The sequence below is a fragment of the Triplophysa dalaica genome, chromosome 2 (genome assembly GCF_015846415.1).
Source record: "Triplophysa dalaica isolate WHDGS20190420 chromosome 2, ASM1584641v1, whole genome shotgun sequence".
NCBI classification, from domain to species: Eukaryota; Metazoa; Chordata; class Actinopteri; order Cypriniformes; family Nemacheilidae; genus Triplophysa; species Triplophysa dalaica.
In genome coordinates, this window is record NC_079543.1 from 3,711,612 (window position 1) to 3,727,083 (window position 15,472).

The 15,472-nt window shown below is 36.8% G+C and overlaps 2 protein-coding genes and 1 long non-coding RNA gene across 3 annotated transcripts; 2 read left to right on the forward strand and 1 right to left on the reverse strand.

The window, feature by feature from the left end:
* Positions 1-50: 50 nt before the first annotated feature.
* On the reverse strand, positions 51-3,567 carry LOC130436324 (lipopolysaccharide-induced tumor necrosis factor-alpha factor homolog). Its single transcript, XM_056767007.1, has 5 exons — positions 3,427-3,567; positions 3,157-3,265; positions 1,507-1,596; positions 1,064-1,208; positions 51-948 (listed from the first exon to the last, which is right to left on the reverse strand). The coding sequence occupies exons 1-5, from the start codon at positions 3,565-3,567 to the stop codon at positions 843-845; spliced, it is 591 nt and encodes a 196-aa protein (XP_056622985.1). The 3' UTR covers positions 51-842.
* A 2,439-nt stretch (positions 3,568-6,006) lies between these two features.
* On the forward strand, positions 6,007-7,986 carry LOC130409974 (uncharacterized). Its single transcript, XR_008904960.1, has 3 exons — positions 6,007-6,311; positions 6,861-6,954; positions 7,289-7,986. It is a non-coding gene; the product is annotated as an uncharacterized LOC130409974 (long non-coding RNA).
* Positions 7,987-8,289: 303 nt separating this feature from the next.
* Positions 8,290-10,857, forward strand: tekt4 (tektin 4). The gene is made up of 6 exons (XM_056735241.1): positions 8,290-8,971; positions 9,265-9,335; positions 9,505-9,648; positions 9,830-10,052; positions 10,266-10,420; positions 10,500-10,857. The coding sequence occupies exons 1-6, from the start codon at positions 8,426-8,428 to the stop codon at positions 10,711-10,713; spliced, it is 1,353 nt and encodes a 450-aa protein (XP_056591219.1). The 5' UTR covers positions 8,290-8,425; the 3' UTR covers positions 10,714-10,857.
* The last annotated feature ends 4,615 nt before the right edge of the window (positions 10,858-15,472 follow it).

The following is a 15,472-nucleotide window of genomic DNA, read 5'->3' on the forward strand; positions in this document are numbered from 1 at the left end:
ACAGATGTAAACCTGATACATAATTAATGGAGGGGATTGCATGCATGATGTAGGTGTACAATACTTTTTTTATTAAACGTCAATAGAAAAATACAAAGATAGTATGTTTACGTACAATGTATAAGTTATCACGATTTGCTATCATGTGATGCGGTAACTTAGGTGTACAATACATATTCATTTCACTGACCAATGCACATCATGTGGTGTAGTCTACAAATATAGTAGCTACATTCTTAGACAGCTAACACCCCATGCAAATATTTATTGCTGGTTCAAATGAAAGTTTTGCAAAGACACAATTTATATTTCACAGTCCAAACAGGCATTACATGTTCGTTATGTTGCATGATAAATTATATTGTTTTATATTAATATTCTCTATATTTGGACGTTTTTTATGTTGCAAATATGGCACAATTACATACCTATCATAACAAATTAGTGAAATCACAGAGATCTGGAGTTCAAATCCTAGAGCGTTGTGGTTCTTGGTAGTGGGGGGACATCTTTTGATTATCTTGACGTGTACTGTACAAAATTATTTATGTTATCATCCTTTTCCTCATTTTGTTTGTCTTTTTGCTGGTATCTTAAATGAGGCAGTCTGCCAATATTAACATACAATACACAAATATTCGTAGGATATATTCAGACATCTTACATTTTTGGATTGTCTTATACAAATAATGTATGGTGAGATGAACTTCTTGAGTTATAGAAAACAGAAAGACAAACATTCGTAGTCACACTAAATCTGTTTACAGCACAAACAGCAGAGTAAAAGCTCCCCTGAGCTCATCTTGGTTCACCTGTGGTACCGTTCTCTGGTGCAGGCTGCGCTACACTCGTTTGTACAGGCGAATGACATTTTTACAGTTTGGACAGCTGTGCTTTACATCCTTGCATGCGTCCACACAGAACGGTATGCAACAGCATAGCCAGCACCTGGGAGAACACATCAGAAAAAACCCATGAGCAGAGTATATGCCAGTCTTTTTATAAGCTTTTATACTCTGCGGTACTCTTGCAGGTTTAATGGCTTTTTCGTTATTGTACTTACACAAAGAGAGCGAGGGTTCCGCAAATTAACCAGGTGAGCAAACCACTGAGATGTTCAGTTTCTGTGATGATATCCTGATGGCAGTGAGGACAGATGATGCGACCCGGGACGTCAGTGAGAGTGGGCATCACCACCACCTGTGTGACTAAATGTGTTCATGTGTATCTGTTAGACCAGTGGTTCTCAACCTCTTCATGGTCACCCATTTATACCCATTTTAGAACCCCATTTTAAAGTGCCCAACAATAATACTAATAAGTAAATAGTCTGAATGTTCTGGTAATCGCTAATAGGGAATTTATGGTTTCATGATCAGAAGTTGTTTGAAAAAAGAGTTTTGAAGCCCATTTAGTTCCAATAGTTTATGACAATTAATGCAGTTTGTTCTAGCCTGCTGTTGGTGGTAAATATGTCAGGATGGTTCCTTATTGCTGAAAACATACCTACAGGAACCGCCATTGGCTGCTGGACATTGGTGGGTAGACCTCCCAATCCATATGGGGGTGGAGGGGGGTAAAGAGAATTTGACGGATCTATAAAAGGGTCAGAGAATGTAAAGATGACAAACTGTGGCTGGATTTATTCTTCTTTGTTAATATGCTATTTCTTGCATTCTGACTTCTTTACAATGTTAAACGTACTGGCTTCTCATGCATAACATGGTCAAATTGTCTTTTTTTGAACATGGATTCCCATTTCATGACAAGGGTTCTTAGTCCCTTATTGGGCAATTCCCCTGGAAAAACATGCCAACGTATCATCCAGTGAGTGATAGAGCGTGAGAGAAACAGCATGTCCACGTGTCAACCAGTCAGCGTGAGAGAGAGCGCTACCATCAATGCTGCTTAAATCGGCTGATGAAAGTTTAGGCGTGTTTGTTTGTTCACTGGATTTGGGTGATGAATGTTATAAAAAAGGTGGCGATAACTCTGGATTTGCAGATGGTTTAAAACTGATAAATGGCGCGGTCCATGCTCTAAAAGATGCACGGTGTAAGTCAAACTAAGTCACATGTCTGTGTTTTGTTGGCAACCTGTGTGTACGTTCATAATGTAAACAACACAAACTTATAGTGAATGAACAGGGATAATACGATGATGTATTGTGTTCTTGTGCTTTATTTGTGCCCCCCTGCACAGGAGCTCGACTTTTTCTGGAAATAATTGTACAGCTGTATCAGTCGTTGAGAAATATGATCAAACTAAACACTTTTCAAAGATACGAAGTATGCAACACTACACTATAGGTAGTTAAGATTAATATGAGATTTGCAGAAACTGCGAGGGTTACCTCATCTTTAAATTAATCTTTGAACTTTCACAAAATAATTGCTTAAATAATTTAAAGTAATGTTCATGATCTGGTTACGCAGCTGTCGTTTTGTAAACATGGCAATGATTTTATCTGTGTGTCTTACATATGACAAAGCAGTTGTCTCATTATAATAAACAAGTTCAAATGAATTATAATTGTTCGTAATAAGAATTATTTTGTTCAGAATTTCTCTTCATAGTTATTGAGTCACGTTATCTAGCTCATATACACACCTCTCATCGAATTCATGTTATATCATGCTGCCTGCCCTGCCTTCTGAATTGTAGACTATAAGGCCAAAGTCTTGTAACATTTTTTGCCTGTTTGTGAAGTCATAAAGCACAATCTGAAATGGCAGCAGACACTGTTTGTTTTCCAGGGAAGACGCATCTGACCGTGTCCCATCGATCGCGCAACATCTGACAAACTGGTCAAAGTATATATTATTCTGATTAGCACAGTTGTTGCAACAAAGCCATGTTCTTTGATGATGCGTATCTGTTACTAATGCTTTAAAGAGATATTTCACCCAATTTGAATTTATTTGTCCTCATGTCATTTCAAACATGTATGACTTTATTCTGCAGAACACAAAATATATATAGTCATATATAGGTTTTAAGCGACATGAGTGTGAATAAATATATTCATTTTTTGGTGAACTATCCTTCACATTGTCACAAGTCACATTGGGTCAATGGAATCACATGAGTTGACTGCTATTGTAAATTGTTCTGATGTTATTTCCTTTATGAGATGGAGGTATTGCACAAGATTACCTGCTTGAGCCGTATATGCTGTCTGCTGTCCAGGGAAGTTCATGCTTGCTTGGGTCGCCTGAGTACCAGGATATGGAGGCGGAATGGATTCTTTCTCCATTATCAAACCCTGTCAATGAAAACATGGTAAAGTAAATGTACTCTGCTTATTTCCTGGTCTGCAGTACTGACATGGAAATTCAAATTAGCCTTAATACCCGACCCGACAATATATCCTTCAAGCAGAAGATTTCACCTTTATACAGAAATCTATACATATACAAAACATACCTGTGATGTCCTGTTGTCAGCGTGGAACTGTAATTTATGTTGACGATTGACCGCAAGGTTACAGCGGAATATTGAGATGTGAGACAGATGTGGGTGTGTTTTAATCATAGGAGGAAGGAAGAACTTACAACTGAGAGTCATTGAGGGTGTGACGCCTAAACTGTGGGGCAGGGTCGGATAATTTTATGGATAATCCTTTACCATCTAGATACAGTTTAAAACTAAGTATTTTGTGAAAACCACTTGTCTTATAATTCTCTAATAATATTTTGTGTGTTCAAATATACACTTTTGACACAGTTTCAGTTATATACACATTTGTTGACACATTATTATCTTATCACCAGTTTTCTCTTTTGTTCGTATGAGTGGCCCTTAGTTGCGTCATCCCCCTCACGTTTACGCCATCCGCTCATAGCGATCCAGCTCATAAAGCTTTAATGTGACAGGCCACAATAGAAGTTCGTCCCATTAACATGAAAACTGGAGGCACTTTGATTCTGTTTTCTTTTATATGACTTTAGTTTAAGTTTGACCCTGTTTATAATGAATCTGGTCGTTCCTGGAAGTAGTCAGTCATTAACAATATGATGCCATGGGATCAATTTGAATGATTGTAAGAGGAAGCATGTGGGAGAGAGAGAGAATGGTCACCATCCTGAGAAAACTATTTATGTTCCTCCCTGTTTCTCTGTGAGATTGTAAACTGTGTAATATAACGTGTCATGTTTAGAGTGTTCTAAACCGCACCCTTTATTGCTCATCTCATTGCAAACAACCAAATCTCTAATAAACAGTACTGTGTACACCATGTGATCGCACATCTATAGTTTGACTTATCAATCTCTGATTAAGTCACAAATTCCTCTATTTATTTGGTTAATTACTTTGAAGATTGATGCCTTGAGAGAATCCAAAATAGCCAACAATGTATCTTTCTATTGCCTAAAACAACATGATTTTTGCCTGTTAAGACAGCATGCTTTGAAAATATTTGTGGGGCTAGACGGCTCATTTCTTTTTAAACTTAGCTTAGGGTGTTAACTGACTGTTAAAGTTAATGTTTCACGTCCTGTGAAATTGTGACGGGGCGCCTCTCTGTAGGTAAAGCAAACATTGCATGTTTGAAAAATGAGCTCACTAAAGCAATACAAAACATTGCAGTTTTCATATATTCTCTATCAATTATTGGCTGGTTTTCTTATTGCCAACCAAAAACATCTCTTGTCTTTATGAGGTTATTAGGGTGTTACTTTTTTTAAAGTGACGCTGAGGAGTAAGTAAGGTCGAGTTAAAAAGTGAAGAAACACTTATTTCTTAATAAATGCCTTAAAGTGATATTAGGCTACACCCCAAAATGAAAATCCTGTCAGCATACCAGCCCCCCTCCCATTATCATTTTAAACCTTCATGGCATTCTCTATATTCATATTTTGAAGAAAGTTGGTAACCAAACAGCACTGGACCCCATTCACTTTTGCAGAACACAAAACCAATGCATGGGGTCAAAATAACATTTTTCAAAATATCTTCTTTTGTGCTCTGTGGAACAAAGAAAGTCATAAAGTTTTAAAATGGGTAATGATGAGAGAATTTCTATTTTTGAGTAAATAATCACTTTTAATATTTCATATAGTAGCCTTGGGATAAAACAACATGCAAAAATGTGAGAACAGCTTTACCGTATAAACTAATAAATATAAAAGGGAACAGACAGTAATTATCTATACATTTAGTTAATAAAAAATAACCCAGCGGGCACCTCGATGTCAATTTGATGTCAAATTTCAGACAATATTTGATCAAGATGGTGCACCACATCATTTCAAATTCAAATCATACATTAAATTCTTCAAGGTTTTTAATGAGGTGAAAATATGAGGTTTATCCCATACTGAAATTGGTTAATGTAAGTATAGCCCAATATGTTTGACATTGAAATGACGTCAAATCAACGTTGCATTATAGGCATTCATTTGATGTTGTATTGACATCATATTGACATCAATGTAAATCCAGTTGAAATAGCATTTTTCTTCTAACTGGCCCATCAAAATGCATCTATTTGTCACATCTTTTGAAGCAGTTGTTGGATTTGTACATGAAAGTGGACTGCTGTAACTTCTGTGGTAAAAAACACTTTTTTTAAAAGTATGTAAATACTCATGCTGAAATAAAAGGAAACAGTGATTGTTAAATTTTACAAGAAAATATACTGATTTGCCAATAATACATTCAGATGTAATTACAATTTAAAATATTAAAAACAAAAGCAGCATTTTTGCTGTAACCCCACATAAAGTATTATGTATCCTTATTTTTGTTATTTATAGTGATATTATATTACTGTAAAATTAGAAAAACATTGCTGTAATTGAAAATACTCATAATATTGTAATACCTTATAATGTATGTACCATTTTTACAGTATTACAACATCATGTTCATTTTAGTCAAAAAACTCTTATAACTTTTTTATTATTTTTTATAAATTTTTATTTTTCCTTAATTTTTATTAATAATCATTAATTAATCATTAATTTTATTATGAAAAATGTTGGGCCTACAATGCCCATTTATTATCTGTCTTATGTATTTCTTAATACCACCTGTAGACGGCGCCATGGCCTATTTCACATTTCCGGGTTTCTCAGCAGCTGAAGTTAGTGAATGGACTACAACAATTAATTTATTTTTTGTGTGAAATTTGATGCAAATGTAGTATAACATATTATTTTATACATACACGTAAAAATATAAAATTTATAAAAATATTTGGAGGATTTACTACGTTGACCGTTGAAACGTACGTCATCACGTCTTGCGTAGAGGCCAGTGTTTGCTATGCGGTCGAAGAATTGGAGAAGGTTGTCGCTTTTTATCAGGTGAGTAATAAACATCTCATGGAATAAAAAATACGTTATATTGGGTAACTTTGAAAACCTAGAAGATTGTGTTTTGATGAAATATATGACTTGGCGATATATTAGAATCTGGTGAATTGAAATATCCCGCCAGAAGTACCGTGAAGATTTCTGAGGTAATGTTAATGTGCGATCCATTAAGCGTGTAACGTTGAGTTAACGATTTAGAAATGTCAGTGAGTAATGTTAGTTTTGCAATTAATATTCGGATAAAATAAAAATGCCCTCATTTGAATCTCTTTACCGATGCTATGCGACAAAGCGAAACATACCCATAATTATAATTCATAATTTGATACACACTGATGAAGTGTTCTAAAATGTCCTGGTAGAAGGTCCACTGTGTCAAGCAGGACCAGCCCACACTACTAAAGGTACCAAAAGCTGGTTCAATGACCATTTGTGTTACTGTGCTCAAAGGAAAACTTCTCAGCTGTTCTGGTCACTTAGTTGTATTGTTCAACAATCTTAACAATCATTGAATACTGATATGGTTGTCTTTTTTTTCAGAATTCTTACAAACAAATTGATGTCAACAATGAATATGGATGGCTCAGGGCTGAAGAAGGCCTTTGGAAAACACGGCTATGTCGTGTTATAAGAGGTACTACATTACTTTTCTTGTATGATTAGAGGATGTAGTGTCTATCAACATATGCTACATTTTAAGTAAATTAAACATGTAATGCTTCAATTACAATCTTGTCTTAGTAAACTGACACATTTAAAACATTTAACAACTCTTAAATATTTGCAAGTAGTGCACATTTCTAAATTTAACAGATACTTATTTAAACCTGGGAACATCTTAGTGTTAATAAACATTTAAGAGCAGCAACTTGCATTAACTTCTATGTACAAGTGATGGTTGCTGAAAAATGTTAGGTATATTTTAATGTCTTAAAAGGTGTGCTAATTGTGGTTTCATCTTCATTTAGGTGCACTACAGCAGTCCAAACCTTCATTATCAGAGGCTGAAATAAAAAAATACAGCTAAAAAATCTCCGGTCTGCTCCCGATAGATGTGGGGGTATGGGACGACAAAAGGGGAAATCGGCGATTGATGTGTGTTCAGATTCTGAATAAGTAGGCCTTAAGCCAATTGTTTATCAAAATTATTTTTGTTCATTTGGGATATGATCTGGGAAAACCCATCACATGGTGAAATAAAAAATACTGGTTTTAGTATCATATGAAAGCTATTAAGCCCTTTCCAAAACTGTTTTTATTTAATTTACAAATTGTTTTTATGGAGTGGGTGGTCTAGTGGGTTAAACCACTGAACTGGTAAATCAAAAGGTTGCTGGTTCTATCCTAGTAGCCACCACCAGTGTGTTGCTCAAGGGGGATTGTCCCTGTAATAAGTGCACTGTAAGTCGCTTTGGATAAAAGCATCTGCTAAATAACTACACGTAAATGTAAATGTTTTTAACAAATGGAAAGGGCTTGAGAGCTTTCATATAATATCAAAACCTGTAATATGTACAATTTTGTCATGTGATGGCTTTTTCCAGATCACTTAATATTTATATATTAATTTAAATGTTAATATTTAATTTAAATGTAATTCAAGGAGGATTTTATATTTATTAGTGGTTTAAGAACATTTTAAATTTCTGGAATTGTAGCTGATTGTATTTAATAAAACATGTCTTACATTAAGTACTGTTGTTTCATTATTTATTGGTCTAGAATAGGACATCAATTTGTTAAAAAATGTAAAAGAAATTGCTAATCAAATTAACGTCAAAATTTGATGTCAATTTGATGTCAAATTTTGACATCGATTTGATTTGCATTTTTGACCAATTCTTTGATGCCGATGTTTGACGTCAATTTGATGTCTATTTAACATCAAATGCCCACTGGGAAATAGATGAAGTCATTTTAATTATACGCCATTTGACACTGGACTGTGCAGTAGAGCGGATCTGCGTCCTTAGCAACCTGCGGTATCCAGGTTACGCAGTTTACGCAAACATTCATCTTAACTTTAGCAACCGGAGGAGCCGATATCTTTAACAAGTGATTTAGTTTATTAATGAACATTCACAATATAATAACTTTTAATAAGGATGTCATCCCAAGTTTTGGTGTCCCGACCCTATTTTGACACCAGGGCCGTGGCGCAGAATGGCTCGCAGCCGCCGGTTCCAGCACCGGACACCGCCGTCAAGGAAAGCCTTTACGCCGGTACATCCGCCGGTTTGGCAACAGCAGGCTACCGAAGCGCTAAATACGCCCCCGAGGAGTGGTTCGCAAATAACTCCGCACTGTTAAACCGGGCAGTTGCGGATCGGAACCAAGCGGAGAGGATCCGTCAAGAGTCCAAAGCGCTGAAGGCGAAAACCGACAGCGGGACTTTACGCACTCAGACCGATGGCACCAAACACCTGGGCGAGCGGCTCCAGGACACCCACCGCTGGAGATCCGAACTGGAGCGCTTCATCGAGCGGCTGACTGCAGAAACGGAGCTGCTGACGAGCTCCAGGCGGCGGCTGGAAAAAGCACTGGACGCCACGGAGATTCCCTTCGCCATCGCGTCTGATAACCTCACCTGCCGAGAGAGACGCTTCGGACCAGATCTGGTGGAGGACGAGGTGGAAGAGGAGCTGCTGAAGGTTAAGCTGAAATAGATGCTATGCCTGCATGGAAAACAGAAACATTTGTTGACAGTCACATTGCTCTCAATAAAATCAAAACAAAATTTGATTTATGATGTTAAGAATAGGAATGAATAAGTAATACAAATTTAAAACAGATCATAACACAAATAACGTCACATATTACCTTAACAAAAAGTCTGAAGCTTTGTACCATGAATATTTCTTCAAAATGTCGAAAAAGTTGATTTTTTTTCAAATATATATAACTTTTCGTAAATTAAAACACAAAGTATGATTTTTTCTAACAGGAGGTGGAGCTGATCAGAAGCATCCAGGCCCTGCTGAAGAAGACTCTGGAGCAAACTGTCAAGCAGATTAAGTTGGTTACTGTATATACCCTGGTTATGCACTCACAAATCTATTAAATTCTTTAAATATTCTATACTCTACAAATTAATATATATGTTAAATTAGAAAAATAATGATTGAGATTGCGGTTGCGGTTGGGATTTTTAGTATTGTAGTAAGAAAGTGTCTGTTTTTTGCAGGCTAAACCAGGAGGCAAAGCAGACCCTTGAGTTTGACTGGTCTGATAAACACCAGGCTTACAGTCTAGATGACCAGTGTGGTCGCTACAACAACAGGAGCACAGACACACAAAGACACCCGGGCTCAGCCGTGCTGCAGGACCAGTATGAATCACACACACTATATTGGCATTACTGACAATCTTGGAGGGCGTTTAAATCTAAGCAATTGTGTGACATTTGCGATGTTAACTCTTTTTATTTGATAAAAAAATAACTTAAAGGTGGACATACCAAACAGTAAGAAAATGTGAAATTCAAAAAATCTTTCACTTCAAATTTTTAGGGTTTGTGATCAGGGGGCGTGGAGTAAGTTTACTCACAATAACCTGCTGCTGGCGGAGAGAGAGGAAGGGGCGAGCCAGGCCCTGCGGGAGATGATCGAGCAGGTGTTGCAGGACACGACCGAGGACCTGCGAGCGCAGTGTGCCGCTGTAGATCAGGCGTTCACTCGGTGCTGCATAGAGCTGAACCAGGCCAAAACACAACTGGAGCTACAGCTGGCACAGGCAACACAAATCACACTGCATTCACACACATCATATAGTTCTTAAAGTGATAGTTCACCCAAACATGAATATGCATTCCACTAGAAAATATATCAGTCCCTCCACTATTAAATTATTTTTTTAGCTGTACTTTTTAGACAAGGCATTGTATTATTTCTACATATAAGCCTACACATTCGAGAGTTTTGACATGTTCTTGTGTGTTTATTGTAGATCTTGGATCAGATTGGGGCTCAGGAGAAGAATGTTTCGTTGCTGCAGGAAGCTTTGCATGATAAAGAAGCTCCACTCAGAGTGGCTCAGTCCAGACTGCATTACAGGACCTTTAGACCCAACATGGAGCTCTGCAGAGACCAGCCTCAGCTCAGGTACATACACACCATGTCACTTTATCTTTCATTAGTCACCACTGGAGATCACAGACGCACATTTACCCTGTGTGTGTAGTCTGTTAGGGGAAGTGTCTGAGATCAGTGGTACAGTGACGGCCCTGCAGCAGCAGCTGTATGAAGCACGCAGATCTTTATCAGACCTGGAGGAGATCAGACTGGCTCTGGGAAAAGACATCGCCTGCAAAACCAACTCCCTCCACATCGACCGTGAGAAGTGTATGACACACCGCACCCGTTACCCTACTGTCACAGTGCTGTCTGGATACTGACACACTTTCACAATTTGACAAGTGTTCTGACAAGTTTTGCACAGTCACCTCCTTATGTAGTCCACAACGTTTGGATGGTTTGATTTTGTCTGTGGTTTCTGTATTTTTTGACATATGTGTTTTCATGTGAATAAAGGAAGGCTTTTAAATAATTATGAATAAATTATTTTGTGTCAGAATTTTCATTTTGAAGGCAAACTATTCCTTTAATGTGTAAAACCGGGAATTCATACCTGGCAACCCAAGGACCATTGCAGTAACTTCATGCAAAGTGGAAGGGCATGTTTATAATAAATAATTATGCACAAACAAACTACACATAAACATGGCACGCTAAAATCATACTTATAGTAGTCGAAAGCAGTTGTTAGCTGTGGTTGTGAAGTTAACTGTAATTGGACCAGTTTGCACGCCATTTGGGTGGGTTTTGAGTGTCATTTGGAACATGTAATGGGACTGGCAACCCTGCACACTGACCCTTTTCTCCCTTTCTCATGTAGAATCTGCACAGAAGAAGTTAACAACCGTTAAAATTGTGTTCCTTCCACCAGTCTCCAGTGACAAGTGAAAATAAGGAACTTGAATTAACAAACAACCCATTTCTGTCGTTTCACTTATTTTATTGTTTCGATTGGATAATAATGAAAATAATGAATATCATTAAGGAGAGCAGGAGAAGGATCATGAGCAGACGTCACTTTCACTTTTGTGAAGGAGAGAGATTATACGTTCGTGAAGTTCGGGTGTTTGTTTAATCACTGCATTAGGTTGATGAATGTTATATAAACGGTGGATATAACACTGGATTTGGAGATTGTTTGAAACTGATATATGGAGTCGTCCCAGCGCTAAAAGATGTCGGACATGAACCGCATGCGGTGAGTGAAACTGATGTCTGTGTTTTGTTGGCAATGGGTGCGCACGTGCTTTAGTTCAGCCTACCCCTCCACACCGCACACGCCGTATGATTTTCGTAGTTATAGTACAGCTGTATCTATCTTTTATAAATGTGATCAAACTAAATACTCTTCGAAGATACAAAGTATGCAATAATACTATATAGGTACTTAAGATTAATCTGAGTTTGGCAGAAACCGCGTGTGTTAGGACTGCTTTAATGCCTTAAATTCTATGTTGTTACCTACATCAACAGCCATTGCAATAAAGTTGAGGATAATTTTTTCTGTTTAGGTAAACAGGGTTGCTCAGTTATGTGACGTGGGCATTCTTAACCATCATCAGAAGGGACTTCAGTAAGCACTTTCCAAGCGGATAAAGTTTTTTTCTGGCTAGGATCATTTTTGTAAATTAATTTTATTGTGGTTTACATTCATTTTAAAGTATTGGATTTCATTGAGTGAGGTAAAATGTAATTATACAACATATGCACTGAATTTTTTTGTTATGCAATGAAAAAAGGAAATATTATTCTGACATATTTTGTTTTTAAAATGTTGTATATTTGACAGTGTTTATTATGTGGTATATAAAATAAAAATACTCCAGAAAATAGTATCTTATTTATGACATAAAATGTACCATTTTTAAACAAAACCATCCTTTGGGTTGACAAACAATCCATTTGCTTGGTTAAAATGAACAACGAGATGTGTTAGTTTATGCCAGAATAAGTTCTGTTCTGTTAACCCAATTTAGGTTGTTTCTTACCAAATGTACTGTAGAATGTAGAGAACAGCCGCACCTTGAGCAAAGTGCAATGGTTTGATTTCTACTTCAGAAAGAGAATCAAAGATGAGTCTCAGGGCTCCAGAAGGATCTTGCCCGTTAAAGACATCTCATAGTCTCTACATCATGTGTCACATTCCTGTGTTCTGTTGGATCATGGTTCTTGTTCTTCTGGAAACTCTCAACTCTCAACAACACAGAGGAAATTCCCACAACACTCACTGAAATGTAATTTCATTTCCTGCTAATACAGATGATCTGGAAGAACAGGTTAATAGTTTTAAAATTAGCTAAGCTAGCCTTAGAACTTTGTATTTTCATTCTTCAGTTGTTCAATGATGAAGAGCTGAAAAGGTGTGGTATTAATGTGAGTGAAGACACTGAATCCACAGGAATGCTCACCGAGAAAAGTAGCTGGACTTTATGAGATGAAGGCTTTCTGCTTTGTGCATCTGAGCGTTCAAGTGTTCCTCGCTGCGCTACATGTGTTCCTACTTGAACTAAAAGATGAATCATTATACGACGACATCCTTTGGCAGAGAAATATTTATTTGTGTTGAAATTCAAATTAATTTGTGTAAAAACTACATGTACCTCCACCTGGAGGACACTGGTCCACCAGAAGCTCCTGAAAGAGACATTAACAGTGACAAACATTAAACAATACACAAACAACTACAAATGTGAACCACACACATAAATAGAACATTACCATCACAATAACACTGCTTCTGTTCACTGTTTAGATTGTCAGAGTGTGATCTCACTCATAAGGTGTGAAAGTGTATCATCGGCTCTACAATCATCAAACTCTCCTCTGAAAGAACTAGATGTGAGTGACAATAATTTGCAGGATTTAGGAGTGAAGCTGATCTGTGATGGACTGAAGAGCCCAAACTGTGAAACTGCAGAAACTGAGCTATTTAACCGATCAGGGGTGCGACAATATAACTCGCTGGTAGTACCACCATAGTACGATACATAGCTGGAGAAATTAACAATGTAGTTTTACTTCATGATATTTAATTAATTCATTTTAAAAGTGTCCTCCGTCATTCCTCCCAGGGATTCCCCAGGGTCATAGAGCACGCAGGTCAACTAAAAGATGTCAAATTGAATTTGTATATATTTAGAATGATGGATATTGATTGCAAGGCCTGTTCCTTGGTTACTTGATCCAAAACTAAGTCTACATGTCATGATAATAAGGAATGATGCTTCTAACCACAGATGAAGACATGCAGTTCCAGCCATGCAACTTTACCCATATTGATCAAACCCATGGCCCTGACATGTGGGAAGTCTTTATAGATTCTGAAATTATCATTAAGGAATTTGCCGGATTATTTAAGGTGCCACCTATCTTCCTTCCTTCTTTAATGATTCTGATGTCATTTCTCCTCATTCAACTTCTCCCCTAATTGAACTGGCGTCTTTTCATTCAGTTTTGTATTGGGAAAGGTTTAAGCTCAGAGCTAAAAAAAGTCTTGAGAAGTACTTCACTACATATGAGAAGCATTCTTATCTCACTCTGAACACCAAAGTAAGTCTTCACTGATGTGTGTGTGTGATGTGTGTGTGTAGCATGTACATTATCTAAATGTTGGCAAATATAGAAAACAATATGTTAACCATGTACAAAGATACAGGTGGATAAAATTGGTCCGCAAATTAAGGTGACATGATGATAAACAAGAAAATGTACCTACAAACAGTGATTAAACACAGCAGACAAGTAACGCATTTGTAACATTTTCAACATAAAGCTCATTTGGCCTGGTGATCACATTAGTTATGAATATTATTTTTGAGATGTATAGAATACTTTACCTGCACCTCAGAGAGAATATCCTTACCTTATCAGTAATTATTTAGTAAAAGGTAACAACAAATTATTATGCCAGATATTTACCATGTTTATATTGTGGTGCACATTTACTGTGGTTTGTTAAGGTAATTATGATTATCTTACTTCTTTCGCCATTTTATTGCATTTTATTGAAAACTTAGTTATTCCAGGAGAAAGTTTCAAAAAAATATTAGTGTGATAAAATTGCTTTACTACCTCATGAGTTGCTTGTACCTTGAGAAGCTGCTCTACAGTTTATAATAAAAAATGGTTAATTCATATTAATCATGATTTTTTTAGACCTATGATGTTATTATGATATCAGTGATCGTCAAAAAGCACATGTGCTTCTTTTGCTTGTACTGAATCTGTCCTCAGCTCTGGAAGGTGTGCTCCAGACACAAAGATAAACAGTGCATCACCAATTGTTGACCGTGTTAATTTTTAATCCTCTACATTGTATTTAAGTCACTGTTTTTTATTACTGGTTATAATTACTGCATTATTAATTGAATTCAATGTCTAAGGCTCAATGTACATTTAAATGGTATACTGTGTTATGATGTTTTAAGGTCAGGTTAACATGCTGGGAACATCGATCCACTTATAGAAAACTCTCAGCATGAACTCTGAATGAAGTGTAATACTGTCACAGCACATGACAATTATCGAGCACTTTGTTTATATTGACGTGCATTTAAGACAGAGAATATCGCATTCTTGCAGCAAACTGATGGTGATAAAGAAGCTCCACTCAGAGTGGCTCAGTCCAGACTGCATCACAGGACCATCAGACCCAACATGAGGCTCTGAACTGACCAGCCTCGGGTAAATACACATGTCACTTTGTCTGAGACTTTTATATATCACAATAAGTGTTACAAGCTTTGATTTATTGGGCTTGTTACATCTGATATTTTCAATAATGTCATGAGCTTTGTATGTAACAAACTGCATGAAAAACCAGAACCGGATTGATGAGACTTGAGTTTTCCAGTTTTCGCATGTGGCGTTCGTCATGAAGCCTTTACAGTGTAAATAAGAAAAATACTCCACTGTATGGTACACATTTATATATTGACGTACTGATTATTTTACCATACCCACTTTTTTAGATTTTAATGACTGTCAAACTACCAAAGAGTTTTTTGTGTGTTTAAGTTAAGTGATTAAAGACTACACACAAACTGATTCTCATACAGGCAAAATCTGTTGTTGTTTATC

Excerpts from the sequence above, each read along its gene's own strand:
- LOC130436324 (XM_056767007.1), bottom strand. The coding sequence starts at position 3,567 with ATGACTCTCAGTTGTAAGTTCTTCCTTCCTCCTATGATTAAAACACAC. Across the intron at positions 1,209-1,506 it reads GCCAATGGCGGTTCCTGTAG|TCACACAGGTGGTGGTGATG; the intron begins GTATGTTTTCAG and ends GAACACATTTAG. Across the intron at positions 949-1,063 it reads GGAACCCTCGCTCTCTTTGT|GTGCTGGCTATGCTGTTGCA; the intron begins GTAAGTACAATA and ends GTGTTCTCCCAG.
- tekt4 (XM_056735241.1), top strand. The coding sequence starts at position 8,426 with ATGTCATCCCAAGTTTTGGTGTCCCGACCCTATTTTGACACCAGGGCC. Across the intron at positions 9,336-9,504 it reads CAAACTGTCAAGCAGATTAA|GCTAAACCAGGAGGCAAAGC; the intron begins GTTGGTTACTGT and ends TGTTTTTTGCAG. Across the intron at positions 9,649-9,829 it reads TCAGCCGTGCTGCAGGACCA|GGTTTGTGATCAGGGGGCGT; the intron begins GTATGAATCACA and ends TCAAATTTTTAG.